Source organism: Daucus carota, chromosome 6 (genome assembly GCF_001625215.2).
Source record: "Daucus carota subsp. sativus chromosome 6, DH1 v3.0, whole genome shotgun sequence".
In the NCBI taxonomy this organism is placed as follows: domain Eukaryota; kingdom Viridiplantae; phylum Streptophyta; class Magnoliopsida; order Apiales; family Apiaceae; genus Daucus; species Daucus carota.
In genome coordinates, this window is record NC_030386.2 from 25,727,749 (window position 1) to 25,745,976 (window position 18,228).

General features: G+C 37.9%; 3 protein-coding genes and 1 pseudogene across 3 annotated transcripts; 3 read left to right on the plus strand and 1 right to left on the minus strand.

Moving 5' to 3' along the window:
- LOC108226139 (plant intracellular Ras-group-related LRR protein 9) lies at nucleotides 1–2,157 on the minus strand. Its single transcript, XM_017401084.2, has 3 exons — nucleotides 1,228–2,157; nucleotides 847–1,013; nucleotides 1–751 (listed from the first exon to the last, which is right to left on the minus strand). The coding sequence occupies exons 1-3, from the start codon at nucleotides 1,909–1,911 to the stop codon at nucleotides 97–99; spliced, it is 1,506 nt and encodes a 501-aa protein (XP_017256573.1). The 5' UTR covers nucleotides 1,912–2,157; the 3' UTR covers nucleotides 1–96.
- A 2,048-nt stretch (nucleotides 2,158–4,205) lies between these two features.
- Nucleotides 4,206–6,390, plus strand: LOC108224608 (L-type lectin-domain containing receptor kinase S.1). Its single transcript, XM_017399281.2, has one exon. The coding sequence runs from the start codon at nucleotides 4,236–4,238 to the stop codon at nucleotides 6,207–6,209; it is 1,974 nt and encodes a 657-aa protein (XP_017254770.1). The 5' UTR covers nucleotides 4,206–4,235; the 3' UTR covers nucleotides 6,210–6,390.
- A 1,890-nt stretch (nucleotides 6,391–8,280) lies between these two features.
- On the plus strand, nucleotides 8,281–8,905 carry LOC108225014 (large ribosomal subunit protein uL15x). The gene has a single exon (XM_017399806.2). The coding sequence runs from the start codon at nucleotides 8,348–8,350 to the stop codon at nucleotides 8,780–8,782; it is 435 nt and encodes a 144-aa protein (XP_017255295.1). The 5' UTR covers nucleotides 8,281–8,347; the 3' UTR covers nucleotides 8,783–8,905.
- Nucleotides 8,906–13,989: 5,084 nt separating this feature from the next.
- LOC108227712 (diamine oxidase [copper-containing] 1, peroxisomal-like) lies at nucleotides 13,990–17,984 on the plus strand (annotated as a pseudogene).
- The last annotated feature ends 244 nt before the right edge of the window (nucleotides 17,985–18,228 follow it).

An 18,228-nucleotide genomic window follows, 5' to 3' on the forward strand; every position in this document is an offset into this window, starting at 1 on the left:
GATGAAGAGAATACAAGTACATGATATATTTTTGTAAATCTTCCAAGGTCGACGTGCCTCTGAATGCTGAATCTGTTATATATTAGATAGTCATACTCATAACTGCTGATTAAGGAGAGGGTCTTGGTTACGAGTTCCCTCAACACCCATAATTTCTGAAACATTACCAGAGACAGTGGTCACAGAATCTTTCAACCAGGAGGTGCTTCGAGTAAACCAACCCTTCGGTGACTCATCTTGGGCTTCAATTCTTTTCCTTTCCTTTTCCTCTTCCTCCAGCAAAAGCTGGTGATACCTCTGAGTCAGATAGGCCCTGACAGCTTCAACCCCGTTCTTCACAGTTTCCTTTGGAGGGATTACAAGAGGGTTCTCCTCTATGTTAAATTTGCGGAGATTGTTTAGATGACGAAAGGTCAGGGGGAGTTCACGAATCTGATTGTTGCTCAGATCAAGTTCTTGGAGGTTGGTCAATTCGCCAAATGTGTCTGGAAGTTCAGTTAGGTCACTAAAGTTACTACTAAGATTAAGAAACTCAAGGTGCGTCAAGTTCCCTATAGAACGTGGAAGACCTTGAAGCTCATTGAAGTGCACATCCAGAAATATCAGAGAGCTCATCTCACCAATGGAAGTGGGGAGAGAACGGATTTTGTTCAGTTGGATTGAAAGTCGACGTAGGCTAACCAGTTCAAACCCTATCTTCGTAGGTAAATAAGCCAATTTATTGAAGCTCGCATTTAGTTCTACTAGTGACCTGCAAAATTAAAATGATACGATGAATAATCATAAAGAAAATTGAGGAGAACCTACAGAAAAAATTGCAGTAGTTCTGTTAGTCTCGACGATTACTTGCAATGGCAGATGCTGTCAGGCAAAGCAACAAGCTTGTTGTTAGAGACGTCTAAAGTCTTCAATTTGAGTAACAACCCAATGGATTCTGGCAAAGACGTCAATATATTCGATGACAGATTTAAGTCCTCAAGATTTTCGAGCCCTGCAATTGAATCTGGAATCATCTGCATAAACAGAGAAGTAACAATAAGTTAGAATAGTTGGTTGTTTGTTTTCAAGAAGGAGAAGCTACTTCTGGCTTCTGTTTTTCTTGACCAGTTTGTATAAATAAGTAGAAGCATTTTTAATAAGCTGTTGCCCAAACGTCCCCAGAATCTCAAATCAAGTGTAACAAATAAATTCCAAATTTCAACATACTGATAATCATGGCAGGTGTACCTGAAACTGATTAGAGGAAAGATCAAGCACAACCAGAGGTCGAATCTTCCCAAACGCCTCGGGAAGAAACCTCAAATGCTTTTTCGCCAAATCAATCCTCTGCACCTCCCTCTGATTCGCCTCTTGCAAAATCCTCACAACCTCTTCATTAACCTCCTCCACCACCGCGACATCATCCTCGCCATTATATCCAGCCGCAGCAGCCTCATAAATCTTCTCCAGCCTTGTCTCTGCATCCGTCAACAACTTTCCATACGACTCGTGCATCTCATCCAACGAAATCACCGTCTTGTACATCTGTTTCTCCCTCTCCGCCTCCTTTTTCTTCAAATTATCGGCATTGGCCTCTGCCAACTCCACCTCCTCGAGCTCATTCTCAATTTCCGCCAGCCTGGCCTTGGCAATGTCAACCGCCTCGTGATCAGGCCTGGGACCGAGCTTTTTCAAGATCGAACGAGTCTGGGAGACATCCGCAACAGCTGATCGCATCTGGGAAATCAATTTAGGGTTAGTTAGATGAGGCATGCGTTCCTTGAGCTCGAAGTAAGGTCCAGAAGGGAGAGAGCTGGGAGACATTGGCAGAGGCTGTTCGACATCGAAATCCGAGGGTGCGGGGCGTTTGAAGCTAGGGAACTTCTTCATCACGTAGGAAAGGATAGGGAGGGATCTCGGGCTAGGATCCATTGTATTGTTGTTAATGTAAAATTAAGGAGATTGAATAAGAAGGCACTCAAGGACAATGAGATGGTTAGTTAAAATGTTGTAGTACTATGTGTTTCGAAGTGTCAGAGTTTAATATGTTAGTTGTGATTTGATTGGGTCAACCAATGGATACGGCGTGTGATTTGGATCCGTACTGAAGATTAGCATGTATTGTCCTTGCAAAATAGTGTCGCTTTCCTCATTTTTCGTTGGAGATCGGCATCAAAAGCTGTCAACTCATCTCATTTTTCTTGTCTATACTTTTCTCTTTTACCATCTCATTTTTCTTGTCCGACGCCTAATATTCAAAATAGCTGATACACTTGCGAATGGTTCGGCGTTCGGCGCGAAAAAATTTGATTCAGGTTTAGTTTTACTCGTAAATAAGTCGATCTTGAACACGATATTACATTCATGTATAAATGAGTTAAACATAATTATAGTGTAGTTCAACTCGATAGTTTGTGACTTTGTTCATGAACTAACACATAAACAAATTCATGAATAAGTTTATGAACATGTTTGTTTCATCAATTAATCGGTGGTTCATGAACAACTTAAATAATAATTAAATTCTTTATATGTCCACAATCTAATTATATAATAAAAAATAATATATTTTACGAGGGATCAAAGCAAGGTAGATGAGGTTCTTGTAAAACAAGTAAGCCAGATGTTTGAGAGTTTCTTGTCCAAAAATTAGTAGTAATAGAAACCTTTTTGTGAGAGTCCAACAATAAAGCCGGGTCATAATAATCTAACAGCTTCTATCAGAATGAACACTAATCGCTACATATTTTCACATAATTTAGCTACCTGAATGAATACTAGTCGCTACATATTTCTTAGCCATCCAATGAAGGTATGATTTGTCCTAAATGGGAATATATTTCTTAAAATTAGTATTCACAAGATTCATTTTTTACCCATGTATATGTGGCTCATCTAACAAGTGGGAATGCACACAATATATTATTGATTTATCGAAACGAGTAATATCGAAAATATCATAATTCAAATCCAAACAATAATTAACACATCTCCGATATTCATTTATGTAGATAATCATGATAATTTACATGTTTTTATGCTTCAATAATAATAAATAAATCTGTTGATCACCCTGACTCTTGTTAAACGTCATACAAAGAAGAATGCATATTTAATAGTTAAAACCACTCAAAACGTGCAAGGTCAATTAAAATGACCTATTATATATATATATATATATATATATCTCACTACAATCAATTTAAATTCATAATTAATATCAATATACTAGTAATTTCTAATTTATTGCTAAATGAGTAATATAGGATATATAAATTTTAGAAATAAGTTGATGTATATCAACAAATATGTGTTAAATTTATCAAGATAAACATGAATGAAGCTGTCGTAATGATTATCTACACGAAGGAAAATTTCAAAACGGTTTCTCAGTATTTGTTCTTTCTAACTTAAAAATGTATGACATTATCCGACTATGGTAGATGTTGACATCATAAAAACTTATATATATACATATACGTGTTATAATCAAATACGGTTATAATAAACGAAAATATATACAACTTTTCATAAAAACACAAAATAAATAAATAAATAAATAAATATATATATATATATATATATATATATATATATATATATATATATATATATATTAAGAAAGGACTTGAATGATATTTTAGTATCATTGTTTCTCTTCGATCTCGAGACTTTAAAATCTGACGGCGATTAATATGATTATAAGTTAGAGATTTGTTCCTCTTTTTTTTTTTTTGAAAAACAGACAATATCATCTAATTTTTTTATTAAAATTTTCTCTCAAGCATAAAATGAAGCAAGTATATTAAATTTACTCTCTCAATCTTTTTCTACTAATACGTATTATTATCCAATTAAAGAAATTTTTGCTTATTACTTCATCTATTTAGCTTAAATTTCTAATTTTTAAATTATCGTTCGTGTAACTTATCACGAAAGAGTAAAATTACTAATTCAGAAATTTATATGGGCATTTAGCAACCAAATCAATATGAAATTCAAATATTTTGAGAACTTGAATCGAAACAAAAATTTGGTAATATAGGGAGGATGATTAGCATTTGATTGATGGACGAGGTCGAGCTTAGCCGCCTACAGAGATTATTCTAAATCACTTTTTTTTCCTAATGATTATTCTAAATCATTGACTACAGCAAAATCGTCACCTAAACTTAAAATATAGAAAGTTGACTAAATTTATTCAACACAACTGCACTCAAACATAAATAAAATGTACACAAATTTCATATATCTCCATGGCCCCTCTCCTCCAGCTCCTCCTACTCTTCCTCTCATTCTCTCCCATTTCTACCCTTGACTTTATCTACAATTCCTTCAATGCCACTACCAACCTCCTTCTCATCGACGACGCCCGAGTCGACTCGTCTGTCATCCGCTTCACCAACGATTCCAACCAGTTCTCCATCGGCCGCTGCTTCTACCCCGTACCCATCAGAATAAAACCCGGCCCCAACTCATCTAATATCTCGTCTTTCACAACTCAGTTCGTGTTCTCCGTAGTCCCCCAGATTGCCTCGAGCCCTGGCTTCGGGCTCGCCTTCGTGTTGGCCAACTCCACCGAGCCACCAGGCGCGCTCTCGGGCCAGTACTTTGGGGTTTTTAACAACGATACTGTCCCCACTGTGGGGCCCCTCTTTGCTGTGGAGTTTGATACGGGACAGAACGATGAGTTCAATGATCCGGATGGGAACCATGTGGGTGTGGACTTGAATGATGTGGAGTCTGTGAAGACTGCGACGGGGGGTTATTATGATGGGAATGGGGGGTTTGTGAGGGTTGATATGAGGAATGGGAGGAATATTCGTGCGTGGATTGAGTTTAGTGGGGAGAGGTTTGAGATTAATGTGACGATTGCGCCTGTGGGGATGGATAAGCCTGTTAGGCCTTTGCTTACGTATCGGGACCGCAAGATTGAGAGATATTTGAGTAGGGAGATGTATGTGGGGTTTTCGGCTTCCAAGACTACTTGGGTTGAGAGGCAGAGGGTTCTGGCTTGGAGTTTTAGTGATTCGGGTGTGGCGAGGGATGTTAATACGACGGGGTTGCCTGTTTTTGATCATGATTGGGGGAGTTCGGGTAAGTTGTCGAGTGGGGTTATTGCGGGGATTGTTGTTGGTTGTGTTGTTTTGGTTGGTTTGGGATTGGGGGTTTGGTATTGGGTTTGGAGGGTGTTTTGGGATGTTGAGGTAGAGGAAGAGGATGTTGAGGAGTGGGAGTTGGAGTATTGGCCGCATAGGATATCGTATGAGGAGCTTTTTAAGGCGACTGATGGGTTTTCTAGAAATTCGGTTATTGGTGCTGGTGGTTTTGGACAAGTGTATAAAGGTGTGTTGGGTAATGGCACGGAAGTGGCAGTGAAGTGTGTGAATCATGATTCTAAGCAGGGGTTGAGAGAGTTTATGGCTGAGATTTCGAGTATGGGGAGACTTCAACATAAGAATTTAGTGCCAATGCGAGGTTGGTGTAGGAAGGCTAATGAGTTGATGCTTGTTTATGATTACATGCCGAATGGAAGTCTTAATAGATGGATATTTGACAGGCCTAATAAGCTTTTGAATTGGCAAGGGAGAGTGAGAGTTCTTGGAGATGTTGCAGAGGGTTTGAATTATCTTCACAATGGTTGGGATCAATTGATCGTGCATAGAGATATAAAATCAAGCAACATATTGCTAGATAGTGAAATGAAAGGAAGATTGGGTGATTTCGGGCTGGCAAAGCTGTACGCGCATGGTGAGGTGCCCACAACAACACGGGTAGTGGGCACCATCGGTTACTTGGCCCCAGAGTTGGCAACTTCAGTATCTCCTACAGCTGCAAGTGATGTATATAGCTATGGAGTCGTGGTTTTGGAAGTAATGACTGGAAGGAGACCGATAGAGATGCAGCCGGAGAGTGATAATGACATACTGTTGGTTGATTTGGTTAAGGCTCATTATGAGAAAAATAACATACTGGCAAGTGCAGATGAGAGGATTAGAGGGGAGTATGAAGTGGAAGCAATGGAAGCAATTCTGAAAATTGGATTGGCATGTTGCAACCCTAAGCCTACTCTGCGGCCGGACATGGGACAAGTGGTCTCCCTCTTAGTTGGTGAGGCCACACCTGCATCACCGAGAATGCTGTTATCTGAATTGACAACGAACAAGAGTTACAGAAATGACGATGATGATGATGGAGATATGACGACACCTCTTCACCTTTCTGTGTAAATACCAAGTGCATCTTATACCGAGGTGTAGTTTGTTTCTTAATCTAAAACGCCATCTGGCATAAGTTAGCAGTTATGACTCATGAGTGCAGATCTTGTGTGACAGTCTTCAGTCTTGCGTAAAGATGTTTGTTCCAGGTTGTTTGTGTTCATTTTGCTTTAATTTAATTCAGATTCTTTTATTTCTTTTGTTTAAATTTGCGCGTGGAACTATATTATATACTGTGTACAAGAATTTGTGCAACAAAATTTGCTAGAGAAACCTAAAATTGAATGTTTCAGTGTTATAGTCTCTCAAGTTGCAGTCGATACATGTTCATCATGAAAGCAATAACAGAGTAATGGCATATATGTCTAACGTCTCGTTTGCTGCTGCCATCTAATGTTGTTTCGGAATCTGGGAAGCACTTCAGGTGCATTAAAAGAACAGGGAAATGTCGCTGATCTGGATGTTCAATCTTCATCACATTACATGATTTTTTCCATTTTAATAATGTTTTGTTGCTAGTTCTCCGGTCCTCATTTTGACCCGGTGGTGATCCATATGATAAAATCTCAGTATTACTGTTATAGAAATAAAAAGAAGGCTTTGCACAAGTGAACAGATCATTAAGTGGGTAAGGTTTTATAGCCTGACACTGGCTAATAATTTAGGAGCTGCCAATGAATTGGTCCAGTACAGATTTCAGAAAGCGTAAACAGGCAAATGCCCAACTTCCTGTGTACCAGCAGTTGCTAGTTTGCTACCTTCTTAATTTTAAAGTAAGGGAACTGTTCTTGCTTCTGTTACATCCCCTATGTTGCAACTTGCATGATTATGAAGAACAAGTGATGCCTTGTTATGTGGTTGTAACTTGTAACTTATTATGCAGCTTGAGTTTAGTTTTTACTTTTACAAGCATTCAAAATGGTCATTGCTTTGTTTTCAAACTATTAAGGTGTAGAAAATCACAAATAGAGATAACAACAGTGCAAGGGCAGTCAGTTATGATGGCAAATAAGTTATGGCGAAATATATAAGCAGGCTTTGCAAGTCCATTCTATTCTGCGGAAAATATAAGCAGGCTTGGCAAGTCCGTTATATTCTTGAGATATTTCCCCCATAAATTAAGTGACAACCTCAGGAAAGTGACTTGATTACTGCATATGCTTCTCTGGAAAATTCTGCGGAAAGCAGTAGTACTTGTGCTGGCTGGCATTATCCACAAAAGAGATGGCGAGGTGTAGCCTTACTAGTAAAAGGCAGAGTTTTGGCAGATCATCCTTCGAGCGCCAGACGCCAGTTACGTGTCAGTCCTGGGCTTGACATAATTTGGTTCAATGGGTTGAGCACTTGAGCCTGGAGTATTACAATCTATCAGTGCAAATGGCCACTGGCCAGTGAGCGGATTCGATGTAGAAATTTGTTGCACTCGACTTAGAATCACCGTAATGTTGAATTCCAGCAGTTTCATCCCAAGTATAAAATTTGATCAATTCCTGATTTCCAAGTACGCTTGTAAACATGGTGCAGTGCACGTGTACTCTCTCTCGTTTTCACTATAAGACTGTAACAGTCCGTTTGAATTTTTAATCGAGGTGGAAAAAAATTATACATTTTTCCGAAAATATATTTCTATACATAATCACTTTTTTTAAATAAAAATTTATCATTAGTATTCTTATTCAGAAACAATAATATATAGAAAATAATGTATAGAGATTTTTTTAAAAAAATGTACAAAAAATTAAAGTGACTATGGAGGAAGCATTTTAATTAGGGTTGGTGTGCTTGAGCGGTTGAGTTGAGGTGTTCGTATAACATGGGGGATTGAGAGTAATTTTTTCGTAATTTAGAAAGTCCGTTTAATTTTGTTTATAGATGATTTATTATTGATTTCATTCGGGTAAAATTGTGTATATGCGCATAAACAACTTCTCATGTATACTTCATATATAAATGACAAATTATAGTTTTACCGAATTGGCCTCGAGCAACATTCTCTCGAAAAGAAGAAAAGACTTGCGCTGCCGAGGGTAAAACAGTAAACAGCGAAGCCCATATCCACCCTGCCCACATTTATAAATCCCACCCAAACCCTAACAACCTATTTCTCCCCTCCGCCGCTCCCCACAACAAACCCTAATCCCCATCCCAAAATGACCACCCGCTTGAAGAAGAATCGCAAGAAGCGCGGCCACGTCAGCGCCGGCCACGGTCGTATCGGCAAGCACCGCAAGCATCCTGGAGGTCGTGGAAACGCCGGAGGAATGCACCACCACCGCATCCTCTTCGACAAGTACCATCCCGGGTATTTCGGCAAGGTCGGTATGCGTTACTTTCACAAGCTCCGTAACAAATTCTACTGCCCCATAGTCAACATCGACAAGCTCTGGTCAATGGTCCCGGAAGATGTGAAAGAGAAGGCGACTGGTGATAAGGCGCCGGTGCTTGATGTGACGCAATTGGGCTACTTTAAGGTGCTGGGGAAGGGCTCTGTGACGAAGCCGATTGTGGTGAAGGCCAAGCTGGTGTCGAAGATTGCGGAAAAGAAGATTAAGGAGGCGGGAGGTGCTGTTGTGCTTACTGCTTAGGTTTGGTTGTTTCTGTTTTAATTAAAATGGATTTTATTGTTTGTAATGGTTATTATGGATTCTCGCGTTGCGGAATACTGTTTTTGGATAATTTTATGGTTAATGGTACTTTTAGTTTTGGAATTGATGGTATTTGTTTGGTTTTTATTGTGTTGTGATTGATAATGTTTGATTGTGTATGTAGTCATAGTGATTCTTGTAGTGATGGTTGTAGTTGAGGCTCTGATTGTGGTTTGAGAATAGGCAGCGTCTGTGTTTTATTCTAGGCTCCCTCTTTAACACGGAGCAGAGTTAGTGAGTTACTCTGTTGAGCTGAATATTTAGTTGGAATCAATACACACCTCGAGTTTAGGTTGCTGAGGTCTATGTGATTCTGGGTGGAATCTTGCACATCTGGATTTCTTTTTCACCTAAATGTTCAATCCAGTGGCATTGCAGGGTTGATAATGAGATTCCCCCCCCCCCCCCCCCCCCCCCAACATTAATCATGTCCATTCCTGCGTGGAATTGTGCTCAAAACTTAAAAGAAACGGCTGCTCTGCTTGGTCTCTATCTATTCAGTGGTCACTTGTGATAAGCATTTGCTAGATATAATTAGTGCATGTGGTTGTTTTACTGATTAGGCTTACTATTGCATGCTTGCTAGAATGTGACAAGTATTTCTGTTTTTTTGTCTGTCCATAATAGCTTCTGAACAAGTGCTGGGAACTCCTTTTCTGAGATGGCCATTTAAATAGTGTATGTGTGCTGTAACTAAATTGGATGTACTCCTCCAGTTGGTTCATTTGATATCTCTGCTTCATAGTTAAGAATTTGGATCAGAATACTCGTTCTTCATCTGTATGGCTGTGCAGGGGATTATATATACCTATCCTTCAGAATTTCTTATTGATGATTTTATGCCACTATGCTTTTTACCTGTATTGCCTCTTCATGCAAATATTTGAGGCAGAACGCTATGTATTAATTGATGTCAATCTACTCCGGTCACTTCCCCCAACCTTTTCAAACCTTTTGTAAATCTCTCTTGCTGTTAAGTCTATATCTAGTTATCTTCCCAACAGTATTTTAAGGTTTAAGGATTGACTATGCCATGATGATACGGGATCTTGAGCACCCACATTAACATCGGAGACCATCTACCTCTGCTTATTCATGAGAAATCTGATGGTGGAAAATGTTGTATATTATTATTCACCTCTTAAAAGTTTTGATTTTAGTCATGCTAGTAGATTTACATTTTACAAGCTTAAATGCTGGAAGGCCCTGTATAGTTTGCCAAAGTGAATTGTTTATCCAAGGGTCATGCCAGATTAAGACTGCGATCTAATTTCCATCAGAGCAGCAACTAGTTGACAAACTGCAAATTGCAAACAGTTGTAAAGGGATCTTCATCGACGAAAAGGCTTTCCCTTTATAAACTTGCTTCTGCACTTATGTCAACTCAGAATTCTGATGAATAATTTGTCATAGTTGATGCTATAGTTAAAACAAATTTGCTGTGTTTGCCCACTCCATGATATTCCTTTTATAATCGCACGACACATTAAGCAAACGATTAGCGTACAAGTTGATTATACTGGGAAGCCAGGTAAGCAGAGGGTCGCAATAGCAAAATCAAAGTGAAGTTGCAAATTTGTTATTGTTACTCTAGTATCCTTTTTGTAATGCTACGTGTAAATTGGCTCGTATTCAGGTATGTCCTCATTGTCTAGTGTTGTTTTAACACTAAGAACATTTTATGTTCTATATGAATAAATAATAAGAAAAATTGGGTACAGTTAGAAATTTTTTCATATTTAGATGATGGAGAAGTTTTGTGGTGCACCACAAGAAACAGAAAAAAGAGGATTTAAGAAGATTGAACTGCTTTAGAGATCACGATGATTGATCTAAAGTTTGAGAAGTCCAGTCCTTTATGTTTAATTTAATTATCTGTGTGTCTTGGTTCTCGGTTAGGCAATTTTGATTCTAAAATAAAATGAATCCCAGCAGCTTACCAAGATAAAAGCTTAAAAAGCTGATTCCTGCCTCTATTTTGCTTGTATGATTGTACAACTGGATAAGTGAATGAGCCAACTGCCGTTCGTAGTTGGGTGGGAACTGGAAAGGCTATCAAGGGGATTAATAGTATAATGAACAATGAACCAACCAAACCTAGAATTCGGTCAAGATTAAACGATAGCCGAAGTACGTGAAAACTGGCGTGCCAAATTTTTGAGGCTAAAGTTAATATTTGAATTCAGGGGACGTTTGGATGGTAGATGGGAATAAGAATCGAAAATGGCTAATTCAAACCCTAACACATGAGTTTGAGGTTCCGATTCCTGTAATCGTGCTCATTAACCATGAAACAAATGCTCCGTTAGTCTCCCGCAGTCTTTCATGCAAGTGAACTGTAATTAGGAATAAGTGTCAAATTCTAGATGTATAAATAAGTGTTCAATCTAGCTTTTAAAGCATGCACTTTTTATCAGCCATCTCTTCGACTCTTCCTCTAGGATCTGTTTCTCTCCTACCTGAATTCCCTTCTTGTCCTTCTTTACTTTCTATAACTGTATCCATCATTCCAGCACATCGAAATATCACCACTACAAGTGCACAGAATAGCATGTGTAAGATTATTGCTCACTTTTTATGTTTTTAATGGATTTGGAAGTAGGCCTAGGAACCTAAATTCCATAGAACAAGGAGTTATAGTCATAAACCATAATTAAGCCGGAATGATGGAAAATTGTAATCATTAGTCAAGATTGGACAATATCGAAGATAACTGAAGGTAACATCTCTAAACTGCAAGTTTTCCTCCCGCCTATATATTCATTTTTTCTACTTCCCTGATTAACTATACTCTACTGTAGATTTGGTGAGCTTGTAAATCTCGGACGATGGCCTCAACTTCGGAAAAGACGATCTCTACTAGTCACCAGCATAATACCTCTTCATCCTCTGCTTCAGCTTCCATGCCTCCCTGTGATAATCAATCCATATCTTCTGTCCACATTGCTTCCCTAATCCCGCCCGATTCTGCCTCTAATACTTCTACTAAAGGTACTCGGATCACTCACCATTCCTGCTTCTCTCGTATATCTGCATGTTGTATGACATTGCTAATGATGTCTTCATTTTGGTAACAATGGAATATTGTTCTCAGATTTATTTAGTTATTCACATCTACATTCAGTTGAATTGATTTAATAAATATATACTGTATTTACTACTTATGATGAAGATTGGATATGTATTTACATATGTCTGTGCTTAAATTAGAACTAAAACCACATCACAATCATTCATTATGTAGTATAATACAATTTTACAAGTGGTTTGTACTATTAGGACATTGTTGGATCAACCTTTTTCATCAAATGCCCTAAATTATAACTTAGGACATGATATAAGGCATGTCTTGGACTTGCTCTAATGTGATTAGTATCGTGGTGACTGGTAATTTATATCTGTTATTTCTGCTAAGATGATTTTCAGTGGAGTGTGACCCTGTCTCAAATTAATACTATAAAGTCATCACTATAATTCATAATATACCTATATTACTGTTGTCATATGTAAGTTAGGGTGTAGCTAGAAAAAATGGTTGCTGGGGTCAGAATTTGAGGATTTTTTATAAATATTAACATGTTAATTTTACCATTTTGGCTTTCAATGTTTGACTGAATATACACATCGGCATTCAAGGTGCCAGATCGTACCTCTGTAAATATTATCGCAAGCTATGTGTGGTTAGTTGTCCTCACCGTCTATAAGATGACTTTCCCTTGTATTCTTTTGATTGTTGTGTATAAATACTAGTAAGTTACGGTGCCTTGATTTAGCTCATATAGAAAATTCTTTCATGGTTGTGAAGGTATTCAGTTCTTGTCAAGGGCTGAAACTAGCCATCCTTTGGACCCTTTATCTGTTGCTGAAATCTCAGTGGCAGTAGCAACTGTCAGGTCAGCTGGAGCTACCCCTGAGGTCCTACCCTGACTCAAGTTATCTACTGTTTCTGGTACTTACATGAAAGAACCTGATAAATCTCTGGAACTTATATTGTCTGCTCTTTACAGGCAAGAGATGGTATGCGTTTTGTGGAGGTATTGCTGTCAGAACCGGATGAAAAGATTGTTGCACTGGCAGATGCTTACTTCTTCAAACCATTTCAGCCGTCGTTATTTCCAAGAACAAAGGGTGTATCTGGTATTCCTAGTAAGCTTCCTGCAAGGCGAGCTAGACTGGTGGTATACAACAAGAAGTCAAATGAGACAAGTATCTGGATTGTGGAGCTATCTGAAGTACATGCTGCAACTAGAGGGGGACATCACAGGGGAAAAGTTGTAACCTCGCAAGTTGTTAGAGACGTCCAGCCAGCAATGGTATTTCCACAACTTCATTATCTGATACAGTGTATTTAAAAGTTGCTTGCTTACTATGCTAAAAGATAAACTAACCTAACTAATTAAATGGTGCGGACTAAGTTCAAAGTTTGGCATTAAAGGATGTTAAAATCCATGCTCATGATAAATTAAGGATAACTTTTGGAAGTTTCAATATATAAACCACTGTTCTTTTAGATTCTTAATTATAGGGGTGTCAAACGGACAAAATGGATACGGATTTGCCCATATTTGTATCCGTATCCACCTACTCAAAATCGGATCCGGATCCAGATACGGATACGCAAATTTTAGAATAAAAAGATCCGTATCCGTATCCGGCCGGATATTATCCGGATACGGATAATATCCGTATCCGCTTTTTCAAACATCACCAAAAATCAAATATACATTCTGAGATTAATTAAAAAAAATATATATTTTGAACCGTTCAATCAGAAAATCAGTAACATACTTTAACAGAAGTTTGGGCATTCAGGCCAAATATTTCGAACAAAATATTAGTTTTAACAACTTAAAATCACAAAACAACACTATCTGCAATAATTTTAAAAAGAAAAAGCTTGATGAAGATAGTTCGATTTTCTCTATTTGCAAGATACTTAATGTTTCTTTTTTATTTTAAATATTAATTCTTTTTCAAAATTTATATGATAAAATAAAAAATATAAGTAAATAATAAATTTATATAAGTATTATTATATATATAATAATAATAATTTCGGATACGGATATTTTCGGATATGGATACGCCTATATCCGTATCCGAAAACCCTGGATCCGAATACGGATAATATCCGTTTTATTCCGGATATGGATTATATCCGCTTTTTCCCGAATACGGTAACGGATTTTTCGGACGTATATCGGATCTTTCGGATTTTTTTGACAGCCCTATTTAATTAGAACATTTATCATATATTGGATAGATATGAAATTCACTCAGCTATCTTGAACAGTATTGTTATTTCGGCTTCAGGTATATATCTAGTATCTGTCTTACTTGTGCTGCTTAGGAAAGTTGAACATACAATCTACCTGTTGCATGATGGTGTGTATTGTCCAATGGTCATATGATTCATTTGCTATTGTAGGATGCTGTTGAGTATGCTGAATGTGAAGCAGTTGTGAAAGGATATTCTCCTTTCAGGGAAGCTATGAAAAAAAGGGGTATCGAGGATATGGATCTTGTCATGGTTGATGCTTGGTTAGTTTAAATAAATCTGCATTACTATGGGGTACTAGGGGGAATGATTTTTTTATTTGTGTGTGTGTGTGACAATAATCTGCCTAAATATTGTTAAACAGGACTGTTGGTTATTATAGCAATGCTGATGCTCCCAGCGGCAGACTGGCGAAACCACTTATATTTTGTAGAACAGAAAGTGAATGCCCAATAGAAAATGGCTATGCACGTCCAGTGGAAGGCATTTATGTGCTTGTTGATAGGCAAAACATGGCGGTGATTGAGTTTGAAGACCGAAAAGTTGTTCCTTTACCTCCAGCTGATCCCTTGAGGAACTACACTCCTGGTGAGACAAGGGAAGGGATTGATCGTAGTGATGTGAAGCCTTTGCAAATTGTTCAGCCCGAGGGTCCAAGCTTTCTTGTTAGTGGACGTTATGTTGAGTGGCAGAAGGTTTGCTTTTTTGTTCTCTTAACACTATCAGTAGTGTTGTTCTTGCAGCACGGATTATGAAGTTAATATATGATTTGCTTGTTGGCAGTGGAGTTTTCGAATTGGTTTTACTCCCAGGGAAGGTTTAGTTATACATTCCATTGCATACGTTGATGGCAGTAGGGGGCGAAGGCCCATAGCCCATAGGTTGAGTTTTGTGGAGATGGTAGTACCCTATGGCGATCCAAATGATCCTCATTACAGGAAAAATGCATTTGATGCAGGGGAAGAGGGCCTAGGAAAAAAATGCTCACTCACTTAAAAAGGTTTATTATGATTTAAAGTTCTTACCATAATCCTCTGTTGGATTTACAATATGCAGATAAGCTATTATCATTTAACCTTTGCTGCAGGGCTGTGATTGCTTAGGATATATCAAATACTTTGATGCCCATTTCACAAATTTTACGGGAGGAGTTGATACAATTGAAAATTGTGTATGCTTGCATGAAGAGGATCACGGCATTCTTTGGAAGCATCAGGACTGGAGGACTGGTGTAGCAGAAGTATGGAGATCTAGGCGACTCACAGTTTCTTTCATCTTTACTGTTGCTAACTACGATTATGCTTTCCATTGGCACTTCTATCAGGCATGTTGTAATTCAAGTTCGAAAGTCAAATTATTTAATTTACACGTATGCTTGTGATTTTGCATTAACTCTCTCAGTACTCTCCCCATCCACATACTTCAATATATAAATACTCTCTCAGGTCCGCAACATAAGAGTTTTGACTTTCCACACATGGTAAAAGATATAAAAAGTTTATTACTATGTGTCACATTTGTCTTTTCAGGATGGGAAAATTGAGACCGAAGTTTTTCTTACTGGAATCCTAAGCTTAGGAGCATTGCAGCCGGGGGAGTTTCGGAAGTATGGTACAACAATTGCTCCTAGACTATATGCACCATTCCACCAGCACTTTTTTGTTGCTCGTATGGATATGGCTGTCGATTGTAAGCCCGGAGAAGCATTCAATCAGGTATATACTTCTTACTTCACCCTTGCACTATGTCACTTTTCTGTTTCAGTACGGCATTTTGTTTTTCTATTGACAATGCATCTTTAAGTTTAAAAGCTTCATATTGTGTCATTATGTTCACTATAATGCTGGCCTGTTTTTTTGCAATTTTATTTAAAATGCACTGCTATCTTATACACTATGAAAATGTTTACAATTTATTTCCTGATTGTTTTAAAATAACTGGTCATGTAGGTTGTTGAGGTTGATCTTAAAGCTGAAGAAGCTGGGAAGGACAATGTCCACAACAATGCTTTCTACACCAAAGAAACTGTGCTTAAATCTGAATTGCAAGCAATGCGAGATTGCAATTTTTCTTCTGCTCGCCATTGGATTGTTAGCCTCTGTGTTTCCATATCTATTATTTATGCTTTTAGGGTAATTTATTGTTATTGCAAGTTCCCCTCATAATAAAGAGTGGTTTGTGATCTACTCTATTTACTTTCTTGTGTCGTGTTAACTCATATGACTATGAGCTGGAAATTCATGTTTCTTCTCTTCCAACTTTAGGTTAGGAATACAAGGACAGTAAATAGGGTTGGACAGCTGACAGGCTACAAGTTGGTGCCGGGTTCAAACTGTCTGCCTCTGGCTGGTTCTGAGGCCAAGTTCTTAAGACGGGCTGCTTTCTTGAAGCATAATCTTTGGGTCACTCCGTACACCCGTGGAGAGGATTATCCAGGAGAAGAATTCCCTGATCAGAATCCACGAGTTGGCGATGATTTGACTTCCTGGGTAAAGCAAAACCGGTCTCTTGAGGAAACAAATATCGTTCTCTGGTAAGTTTGAAGTTCATTTTATTAATTTTCAGCAGCGCTTGAATAAAAATAATTTTAATTCCACTGAAATTGCATCTCCAACAACTTTTCATATTGAAAGTGGTCTGTGCTTATGCGCACCCCATATCGGTATATACAGACTTAACTATTTAAGTATTGCGTTAGAAGTTAGAACGTGTTCTGTTGCGAGATACATGTGATCTATAGGATAGAGTTACATATTTGATGATGGTGATCCTATATTCTATATTCTGACAATTGTTAGAATTAAGACCTAAATCTCCTTACATTGAGCTTGAAAGGGAACATTCTGTTCCATATTTTAAGGATGTCGAAGCTTATTTTCTCTTCATTTGTTAATCTAGGTACGTATTTGGACTCACACATGTTCCTCGATTGGAAGACTGGCCTGTTATGCCAGTAGAACGCATTAGTTTCATGCTTCAGGTATGTACTGAATCACATAGGCCATTAGAGTGGTAAAAATTTGATTCTCTCTGTCTCTAAGCATCCTTAACATCTCTCGGCATAAGTTTCTAAACACAAATTTATTGAAATTATGTTTTCATTGTGAATTGAAAGTTGTAAGTGTTAGAGTAATTGTATAAATAGGTCTTTGTTTTTTTCAAATTTAAAATCCTGTTGCCTTGAGCAATGTCTCAGAATCTTTTTAGGGGATTTAGCTGAAGGTTTTTGAGCGCACACTCCTTTTAGTCTTTATTGCATGTATGCACACTTGAAGACTTAACTAAGACTTTAAAGAGTTCGTTCATTTACAATTTAACTAAATGCGACCTCCCATAAGATAGGCTTGATGTTTGGATTTGATATTTTTCAGTTCAATAAGATATTAGTCGGCCCTTTGATATTTAATTTTTTATGTTTAGTTTCGTAAAATATGTAAATCAAATTATCCGTTCTTGTTATCTGCAAAATTTATTCGGGTATGAATGACGAACTTATTGGGGAAACTGGAATGCATCTAAGCAAGAACCTGGTATCGTAACCTATAGTCTCGGAACTAGTATTGAAAAGGTTGGTATTTTTTATTTTACACCCTCCTGAGAGCTCGTTCTGGTGCTGCAGCCACATGGGTTCTTCAAATCAACTGCTCACCTGCGATCGATGTCCCGCCAAATCCATGTCAGTCTGAAGCAAAAGACGTTGATACTAAAGACAATGAACAAGGGAAGCCAAGTTCAAATGGATTCATAGCTAAACTCTGACAGGAATGTTTTTCATTAAACGGAGCCAGGAATATTTGTTATCAAATGAATGATGTAACTTGTCTAAATAGTACATGTAACACCCTGACAACTTACGCCCCTTTCCCTCGTTCTCTACTCAAACCTTGCCGTGCCTACTGGCGTTAACAGGAAAAAATTGAACATCCCTGACGGCGTTAACAAAAAAAGAAGAATAAAGCTGCACAATATGAAGTAGGTCGGTATTAAAATTACACTTTCTTCGTTCCATTTTAATTGATAATTTTACAATTTATATGTATATTTAAAAGTAATAAGGGCCCTTCGCAATAAATAAATAATAAAAAATCATAAGAGGTCTTTGTCAAAA

What these genes read in the sequence shown, in the direction of transcription:
- LOC108226139 (XM_017401084.2), bottom strand. Translation starts at nt 1,911, where the DNA reads ATGGATCCTAGCCCGAGATCCCTCCCTATCCTTTCCTACGTGATGAAG. An exon ending in TTTCCTCTAATCAGTTTCAG is followed by an intron (nt 1,014 to 1,227) that starts GTACACCTGCCA and finishes CTGTTTATGCAG; the next exon opens with ATGATTCCAGATTCAATTGC. An exon ending in GACAGCATCTGCCATTGCAA is followed by an intron (nt 752 to 846) that starts GTAATCGTCGAG and finishes TTAATTTTGCAG; the next exon opens with GTCACTAGTAGAACTAAATG.
- LOC108224608 (XM_017399281.2), top strand. Translation starts at nt 4,236, where the DNA reads ATGGCCCCTCTCCTCCAGCTCCTCCTACTCTTCCTCTCATTCTCTCCC.
- LOC108225014 (XM_017399806.2), top strand. Translation starts at nt 8,348, where the DNA reads ATGACCACCCGCTTGAAGAAGAATCGCAAGAAGCGCGGCCACGTCAGC.